At 40.4% G+C, this 10,002-nt stretch overlaps 1 protein-coding gene across 1 annotated transcript in view; it reads left to right on the top strand.

The window, feature by feature from the left end:
- APBB2 (amyloid beta precursor protein binding family B member 2) overlaps window positions 1–10,002 on the top strand; it is a 53,199-nt gene that overhangs the window by 32,121 nt on the left and 11,076 nt on the right. Inside the window, exons 6-7 of the mRNA XM_015828289.1 lie at window positions 8,885–8,946; window positions 9,705–9,798. Of these exons, the coding sequence (XP_015683775.1) occupies window positions 8,885–8,946; window positions 9,705–9,798 (156 nt within the window). The remainder of the gene's footprint in view (window positions 1–8,884; window positions 8,947–9,704; window positions 9,799–10,002) is intronic.

Below are 10,002 nucleotides of genomic sequence, written 5' to 3'. Positions count from 1 at the left end.
CCAAACTAGGTAACCTCATCAGTGCTACTCCTGACAACATTACTTAGTTAGGGTCATGAAACGTCTGCAAGAAAACAAGCAAGCTCAAGAGAGCAGCCAGGACCCCTTGTTTCAACTCAACCCTCATATGTAGTCCAATAGCTGCCTTGAGAACCAAACTCAAAGGCTATCATCATTGATTCTTCATCAGATTGAAATATCAAGCGGGTTTCCCCTGCTATTCTTAAATGATCATGAATGACTTGGATGAAGGGATGGATGTCACGCTAATTGGACCTGGCCAGTCTAGAAGATGCCCCAGATTTATTGGACGTATTAGATTTCAGGTCTGCTGGAAATTACTGAAGCTGAAACTCAAAAGACTTTGGACACCAAATGAGAAAAAGAAGCCCCCTTGGAAAAGCCCTCCCCCCAGGTTGGGAAAGATGGAAGGCCAAAGGAGAAGGGGATGGCAGAGGAGGGAGATGGTTAGATACTGTAGGTCAGTGATGCAATGAACAGGAATTTGGGCAAACTCCAGAAAAGCTTGATGAACGAAGTGTATATTTGATTTTGCATGTGACAACAACCGCAAGGCTTATACAGTGTTTGCACAACACTGGGGGAAAAAAATGAAGAAATACCATCGGAGGAAAAAATAATTAAAAAAAATACTAGACTGCAGAAATGGACAGACTTACTTTGAGACCGAAAGAAAAAGAAGAAACAGAATATTTTCAAACTTGGGACTTATTTTACCAATGGCTGGAGAAACGAACTAGGGATTAGGAATTCGTATTAGTGAACGATAAACTCAGACAACACGGTCGTTGAATAAGCACTGTTGAATTGTATTAAAACGTCAATAAAAAACTTTTCTAAAAAAAAAAAGGAATTTGGGTAAACTCTGGGAGACAGTGGAGGACAGGAGAGTCTGGCATGCTATGATCCTTGGGGTCATTGCAGAGTCAGACACAACTCACCGGCTGAACAACAACAAAAATCCGGAGATGCTTGAGTGGACCAAAAACAGGATTTATGGTTTCATGTGTCCCATTGGTTGCAGACAGATCATCTTTTCCCTTTGGAATCTTCGTTGCGGTGAAATCCAAATTAGGACTTTATTGTAGGAAATATTTAAGTATTTATAAATGTCCTGGAAGTCTTTCCTAGCCTTCGTTGGGCTTCAAGTTTAGAAAACAGCAGATACTGGCTGTTGAAGTTTGAAACAGGCTTTGCAATAATGGAATTGGGAGAGGCTGGTAAGGATTTAGCGGAGCAAAATATGGGTGTTAATTTAACTGAATGTCTGTCCTCAACATTTCTTGACAAGAGGTGTAGAGCTTAATTAAAGGAGATACAATGTTAGTCTGGGGTAGTCTTTCTAGCAAGGAACAATACATAACTGACTCTGACAGCACGGCTGATAAAATGGATCTATTCATTTGCACGCTTTTAATAAAGTCTTTGGATGTAATATTTCTTAAGGTGCAATCAAGATTTTTATAGCCGTTCATACAGTTGAGGCAAAATTGAAAGCTATAAAAAAGCTTCCTTAAAATTCAGCGTTAGCCTTGAAATAGATCTTTGTAAAACACGGTCCACGCATCTGTATAAATAAACTCACTCGAAGAGCGTACAATAATACAACGTTCGTTCCGAAGTATAAACTTTTTATTGTTTTCATCATAAAAAAAAACATCACAAATATTTCACAATGTTATAAAGAGAGCCCCCCCCGCCCCCCCCCCCGGACTTCCCAAACCTAATCCCAGGATACTATTCAGATATAAGTAAACTAATATTAATATCCCTAACTCCACAAAGTATATTATTCTGCATGAGTAGGTGAAATATATAGAAAAAAGAACAAGTTAATTAAAAACCTAAATTATATTCCACCATTCTATGCTTCTTTTGAATATAAACAATCCATCTTCTCCATATTAATAAAAATTGTTCATTTGAATGATTCTTCAAATAAGCCGAGATCTTTGCCATTTCAGCAAGGTGCGAAACCTTCAATCTCCAGTCCTCCATTGTAGGTAAAATTTTACTCTTCCAATTTTGAGCTATCAACAAACGGGCAGCAGTTAAACAATACAGCATCAAGTTCGTTTCTTTTACATCACAACATTCGCATGTAGTTTTAAAAAGAATCGTTCGTTTAGTGACTGTTCAAAATTGCAATGGTACGGAATAAACTTTCCCTCAACCAGTTCTCACATTTACGACCGTCACAGTATCGCCATGGTCTCTGGGTCAAAATTTGGGTGCGTTTGAAACCAGCTTGTATTATGATGGTTGCAGGATCCCAGGGTCATATGATCGCTGTTTGCAAACTTCCTGAAGAGGAATGTCTGTGAAGATTCTCAGTCATCCAGATCATGGTTGTCCCAAAGAATGGATTTCCAGGAAACATTGCAGGCCACAGGAACCATTTGTGCTTCAGTGTGAGATGCAGACAACATAGACTCATCCCCATCATCCTGCGCCTGTCTTCCACAGTGAAGGGACCCAGGCAGGAAACATCCTTCAGCCAAGGACGTGCCACACACATTTGCACCACTGAGGATGCAGAAAAACCTCCAGGTGGCCTCAACGACTCCCTAAAAGAAGGCAAATGACCAGCTGTCTGCAAGGAGTATAAATCCTTCCGTTCCCCCACCATCCGGGCAGAGCTGAAGAAGCTTCTGGGATGAGAAGCGAAATGTCTTCAAAGAAAAAACAAGAAAGTCCAGTTGCCTCATTAAAAAAGCATCTTTGGGAGAAGGGTGAAAGGGGAAGAGGAGGAGAAGGAAGATGGAAGGGAAAGAAGAAGGATAGGAGAGAAAGAGACCGAAAGAGAAAGAAAGAAAAAGGAAGAAGGGGGAAGAAAAAGAAAGAGGTGAAGAGAGGGAAAGACAGAGGAAGAAGAAGGAAGAGGAGGAGGCCTTTTCAAATGGCCTCAACGACTCCCTAAAAGGATGCAAATGACCAGCTGTCTGCAAGGAGTATAAATCCTTCCATTCCCCACCCTCCAGTCAAAGCTGAGGAAGCTTCTGGGATGAGAAGAGAAACGTCTTCAAAGAAAAAACAAGAAAGTCCAGTTGCCTCCTGAAAAAAAGCACCTTTGGGACAACTGAGGACACAGATAAACCTCCAAGTGGCCTCAACGACTCTCTGAAAGAAGGCAAATGACTAGTTTTCTGCAAGGAGTATAAATCCTCCCTTTCAGCAGTTCCCAGAAGGCTCCACACCCATTTGCACCACTCAGGTGACCCTGAGGACACAGATAAGCCTCCAAGTGGCTTCAAGGACTCTCTAAAAGGATGCAAATGACCAGCTGTCTGCAAGGAGTATAAATCCTTCCATCCTCCACTATCCAGTCAGAACGGAAGAAGCTTCTGGGATGGGAAGCGAAACGTCTTCAAAGAAAAAACAAGAAAGTCCAGTTGCCTCCTGAAAAAAATCACTTTTGGGATTCCTGAAAATGACTTCTGACAAGCAATGGGGGAAGCTGAATTTGATTAACAACCACACAATTCACTGAATAATTGCAATGATTCATTTAGCAACTATGATTAAAAATAATAATAATAATAATAATTTCATTTCACAAGAGCACCACGAGTGTGCCCACCTGGGTTTAAATCTCCGAAGAAAAAGATTTTAAGTTTTTCCAACTTGCCAAAGAGAAAACCGGGAGATAAATTCTGGCAGATCCATGGCTACTAATTGATTAATGTTAATTGCCTCCTGATCACCAACCGCATAAGGTCAATATCGGCAGCCATAAAGGTCTCGGAAATCTGTTCCAGTGAGGATCTTTCTTAAGTAGGAGGAGAAAATTCTAAAATCGCTGCAGAAACGGAGCCAAAAGGAGGGGGGGGAAAAGTCTTCTTAAAGTTGATAAGTAGAAACATACAAAACGTAAGCCTTAATTTGAGGGAACTCTTCAAAAGATGTTTTGCAACATATTCGGGTTTAGTTCTTCAGCTTTATTAATGCCAGGAAGGAATTAGTGTTTTGTAGCAGCGATGGCATTTTAGCCGTTCAGCAAAACTGAGTCACTCAAAGGTGTTGACATGAGTTTGATAGCAAAATATAAAATTAATTGAACATTCTGCTGTGTTGAGTTAGCTTCTGGATAAGAATAGAATAGAATAGAATAGAATAGAATAGAATAGAATAGAATAGAATAGAATAGAATAGAATAGAATAGGGGAATGGAGTGGAGTAGAGTAGAGAGTAGAGTAGAGTAGAGTAGAGTAGAGTAGAGTAGAGTAGGAACAGAACAGAACAGAACAGAACAGAACAGAACAGAATAGAATAGAATAGAATAGAATAGAATAGAATAGAATAGAATAGAATAGAATAGAATATGGAATGGAATACAACAGAACAGAATAGGAGTGGAGTAGAGTAGAGTAGAGTAGAAACAGAACAGAACAGAACAGAACAGAATAGAATAGAATATGGAATGGAATAGAATAGAACAGAACAGAACAAAACAGAAGAGAAGAGAAGAAAAGAAAAGAGAAGAGTTGGAAGGGACCTTAGAGGTCTTCTAGTCCAACCCCCTGCTCAGGCAGGAAACCCTATACCATTCAGACAAATGGTTGCTATTTCAGAGAAATATTAAATAATACAAAAGAAACAAATTCAAAATACATTTTCCTGTACATAATTTGGTCGGGAATGTTTCTCTTCATTTTGGCCAATTAATTTCTTTTTATTTCAGTCTTTTTTTTCCCCTTCCGTTTAATTGTCTCTGATTCTTGGAGATTGCCTGGACAAGTCCTTGCAGTTTTCTCGGCAAGGTCAGCCAAAGCAATAAAACTGGCTATAAATGTCAAGGAACTTGCACAGCTGTGTTTTTAAAAGCATCCAGGGGACTATCTAAGTGTGACTGTGATTACAATAAATTGGACAACACATCTAGAGATATCCAGAGACTTGCCAAGATGAGGGAAGCGGGAGGGTAGGAGAGGCTGCGAGTAGCTCCCACATTTTGTAGACAAGGCAGTGGAAAAATAGGAGCCAGCTGTGTGCTGCAGCTGCCAAAAAAGCCAATGCAGTCTTAGGCTGCATCAACAGAGGGATGGTTTCAAGATCACATAAAGTGTTAGTTTTGCTTTATAATGCTTTGGTAAGACCACACTTGGAATATTGTGTCCAGTTTTGGTCACCATGATATTAAAAAAACCGCTAAGGCTTTAGAAAAGGGCAGAGAAGAGCAACCAAGATGATTAGAAGAGAAGAGAAGAGAATAGAACAGAATAATGAAGAAGAGAAGAGAAGAGAATAATATAGAAGAGAATAGAACAGAATAGAAGAAAGAATAGAATAGAACAGAATAATGAAGAAGAGAAGAGAATAATGAAGAATATAATAGAATATAATACAAAGAATAGAATAGAACAGAATGAAGAATAGAATAGAATAGAATAGAACAGAACAGAATAATGAAAAATAGAATAGAATAGAATAAGAAGAGAGAATAGAATAGAATGAGAATAGAGAATAGAATAGAATAGAATAAGAAGAGAGAATAGAATGAGAATAGAAAATAGAATAGAATAGAATAGAATAGAATAAGAAGAGAGAATAGAATAGAATGAGAATAGAGAATAGAATTAGAATAGAATAGAATAGAAGAATATAGAATAGAATGAGAATAGAGAATAGAATAGAATGAGAATAGAGAAGAGAATAGAATAGAATAGAATAGAATAGAATAGAATAGAATAGAATAGAATAGAATAGAATAAGAAGAAAAAATGGTACAGGGTCCCCTGCTTAAGCAATGGGATGGATTGGAAAAATGACCTACAAGGTCCCTTCCAACTCCTGTTATTCTATTCTAGCATGTTGAGTTAGCCTATGATTCAACTCAGACCAGGTTGACGAACCACATCAGGCCATGAGTCGATAGCCCATCATTCTGCAAATTTGGGTGACGATTAGTCTTCCATGAGTATATAAAACTATTCTTGAGGGTCTTCGAGACTAACCCTAAAAAACAGCATTTAAGACCAGTATTTCGGGCAAAAAACAAAAAAAAAAGCCACGTGCAAATCAACACAGACATTAAGCCAGATTCTAATCTCAGCGTTCAAGACTCACTGGGACACTTGCGCCGTCAGAAAACGTAAATCGGTTGCCTGGATGGGTGTCGCGTCTTGGTGGTGACAATCACTGTGCCGTAGGGCTGGTGAACCTTTGCCCTGAACATTGTTGTGGCAGCAGACATGGGCCATTATGACTTTGCAAGTTTGGGGTCCTTGCTAGGTTTTCTCTTTGGAAAAAAAAATATGTACCCAGATATTTAAGGCCTTTAAATAGTGGCGTGGTGGCCTAGAGGTGGAGTTCTCGCCCCACAGCCACGAGTATCGCGAGTTCGATCCTAGGTAGCGGCAGATATTTTTCTCTCTGAGCACAATGAGTCATTGTCTGCTGTGAACTCCGCGGAGGCATCGGGAAGGGCACCCAGCCAGTAAATGCTCAGCTCCAATCAGCTGCCCCAACCCCACCTGGAAGCAAGAGATTGCAGGTTTGTTTAAAAGAAAAAAATAATAATAAGGCCCTTGTAGGGCTTAAATGTTACAGCCATCGATTCTCCAGGGGTGGTCATGAGGAACAGGCCTTTCATAAAACCTTAGTTTCATTGTAGTTAACCGCTCTTTGCTTCTCCTTCTTGTTGGCAAGGAAACAAAGGCTCCATCGGAGGCTGGCTTGTGCTTTGGGTCATTCAACTAAATCAAACCCTTTAAATACATTGACAGATTCTCGGGGGACGTATTAATGCTGTGTTGAATGGAGATGGGTTGGAAAGGAGAAAAAAAAATGCATCTCAACAACGCAAGAAAACGATTTTCAGAGGGCGACCACTGAGTAACAGCTCGGCCCCTGAGTGTTTCTGATGAGGTCATGGCTTGTGATATTGCACTGATGTAAATGCAACCCTAGTCTTTTTGGGTTGTTAAGACAAATCACCCAGGGACCTATATAATTCCTTCCTTCCTTCCTTTTTTTTCTTGACGTGTCCGCGCAGAAGCAGAATAATAGTTAGGCCCCCGGTGCATTGTACGATTTGACAGATGTGCTATTAAGTATGGAACCGAGGCTGCTACCAGTAGTAATATTGGCTTTTTTTTCTTCTTCTTCCACTGGGTTCAAGCAATGAGTTAGCTCTTAACAGCCATGAATAGGCGTGGGGTTCTCAGCATAATACCCACAAGCCAGTGGATTATTGCGGAAGCCTTTCCATTATTAGTCAAAATGAAACTTAAGCCAGACAGAATAAGGAAGACAGATCAAATGTTTGGGGTGATTTATCAGAATTCCATTTTTAATACTCTGAAGTTAAGAGTATTAGATTGAAATTTCAGCTTTAGCCTGGTGTTGCCTCACACCCTCCAGCCAAGTTTTATAGAGTCTATTAGATCAGGGCTTTTCAACCTTTTCACCCATTGTACCACTTTTAGGATATGGCAACATCCGAGTACCACCAGTTCGCCTAGCAAGGTGCCAAAAACATGATGTTCCCAAAAAAAAAAAAGGAAAAAAGTGATAAAGTACAGGTAGTCCTGGACTTACAATAGTTCGCTTAGTGACTGTTTGAAGTTACAATGGCACTGAAAAAAGTGCCCCCCAAGCCACAGCCGAGCAAGACGCCTGCCTGCCCGCTCTTCCTCCTGTCCGAGGTTTTCATTCTTGTGAGGATTTCTGTTGAGGATTGGCAGCGGGGGTGGGGTGGGGGGTGTTTGGTTTTTATTCCCCCCGTCTGCTGGGTGGTTGCAGCAGGTTTTGGTCACTTCACGTGACCCTGGGACACTGTGACCGTCATAAATATGAATCAGTTGCCAAGCATTTGAATGTAAATCCCAAGACCCTGGAGAGGCTGCAACATTCCAGCTGATCGGTGCTTCTTCTGGGCTCAGCAGAAGCACCAGGATCAGTGCTGCTTTCTAGCTGATCGGCGCTTCTTCTGGGCTCAGCAGAAGCACCAGGATCAGTGCTGCTTTCTAGCTGATCGGCACTTCTTCTGGGCTCAGCAGAAGCACCAGGATCACGCCGAGCTCCAGCTGTAGCCTGGCGCTGATCCTGGTGCTTCCGCTGAGCCCTGACAGCCCTGCAGCTCCAGCCATCTCTCGCTCAGGCTTGTGCGGTGCTGCCACCGGTTCAGCTCATTCCCCTCCCCTGCTACCACTTTTCTAGGATGGTCACGTACCACCTGCCAGGTGCCAGTGTACCACAGGTGGTACCCGTACCACTGGTTGAAAAGCCCTGTATTAGAATATTTGTCTGACTGGAATTAGTTCAGTTGCTATTCTTGAACCTTTGGGCATTTTAAAGGTTTTCAATCATTAGACCGCGAATATATCAGTCAATAAACCTGCCTTCAGTTTGTGGTCTTTAGATCAAAGCACTGAATTGCCTGGCTTAAATTTGTAGGGTGGCAACTGTGGGAATGCAGTCACCAAAAACTGAAGGAGTTCCTTTACTTTTTTTTTTTTAACGATTGGGAATATCATTGCTTTCCGGCTATGAATGAAATTAATTTATTTGCAGAATGTACTATAAAGGGCTTGAAGGAATTGTTTGGTAAATACCAAGAATTTGTAATGTTATTTCAACTTGTTACCTTAAGCCGCTGATTTTGGTGCCGCAATAAATCATAATCCTTCTTTTGAAATTTCACAGATGTTTTTATCAGACATTAGTCTATTAATTACAGTATATAGATAGGAAATTCTGTGTCGTTACTCTTTGGATGGTTTGATAATGTAATTCTACTGAAATTATTATTGTTGTTATTGTTGTTGTTGTTGTTGTTGTTATTATTATTATTATTATTATTATTATTATTACAGTCCACATCAGTTTTCTTCAGAAAACGCATTAACTTATTTGATTACAGGAATAAAAAGTCATTTCTTATATCCATGGAGTGTTATAAATGTATGGTGATGTTTGGAAACAGTCTTGTTACACCAGCAGGAAGTGTTAACGAATGTACATTATTTTAGGAAGTCTGTGTCAGATATAATATTGACTTTGGTTTCCAGAGAGAACGACTTGCTGAACAGGTTTAAAAATTTAGGAGAGGAAAAAAAAAAAGAAAAGAAACGAACCAGTTGTATTTTACAAGCATAATATCCAGCCTTAATTTATGCATCTTTTTTTCCCCCTTACTGTAAATAACTAATAACATGAATGTTTCCTTGGCATCACACGAGATCTTTTTAAAAATTATTATTATTCAGCCCAAAGGACAAGTGGGTTTCCTTTAAAAATAAAAAATTTAAAAAAATTCTGTGCACAAAAAGAGTAACGAAAGAAAAACGGCAGGTTTTTTTTTCCAGAATCGGCACAGAATCCAGGTGTTCCCCCTTAAAAAGAGGAGGGGGAGGAAGGATGGTGGAAAAAGCCTAGCTTGCTGTAGCATAAATGCATTACTTATTCATTTGTTTTGAATCTGTTGTCCCTTTCAATATGATCCTCTCTTGGAAAACGCAAGCGTCTTTGGAAGCATCTGTCTGTCTGCTTTCCCTACTTGCCTGTGATATTTTAAGCTCAGATGTCACTCCATGTGTTGCCTGCCATTCAGCTGATCCTCCACAGGCCTCATGAGAACTTCCAAAAATACTTGAAAACCTGGACAACTAGAAAAGCAGCAGCAGAAGAAGAAGAAAAAATTGTTGTCCAGGCTTAGTCAAGGACAAGCCGAAGAGGGTTAGGGTCAAACAAAGCGGGCTGGTCTTCTCCGTGTGTCTGTGCTTTTCCTAACTCTCTCTGCTCTGTTTTTCCATGCTTTTCCGGATTCAGAGAAAGGTAAAATGCTGTTTTTTCCCCTCTCCCTCCCCTCTTATTTCACTTCCTTGTCTACCTTTTGTCCTTGTGTTGCTTTGCCAAGTGGTGGGTGGAAGGTTTGGATTATGGCTTTGGCTCCTGTTGCTGATCGGATGGCAGTCTGCCGGACCTCTTGAAGCGGTCTCCGGGTTTGTTTCTGTTTTTCTTCTAAGAGAGTAAGAAAAA

The sequence above is a fragment of the Protobothrops mucrosquamatus genome, unplaced genomic scaffold (genome assembly GCF_001527695.2).
Source record: "Protobothrops mucrosquamatus isolate PMUCROS unplaced genomic scaffold, P.Mucros_1.0 scaffold4384, whole genome shotgun sequence".
NCBI lineage: Eukaryota > Metazoa > Chordata > Lepidosauria > Squamata > Viperidae > Protobothrops > Protobothrops mucrosquamatus.
The sequence above is the reverse complement of the archived record's forward strand: the minus strand, read 5'-3'. Positions and strand labels throughout refer to the sequence as shown.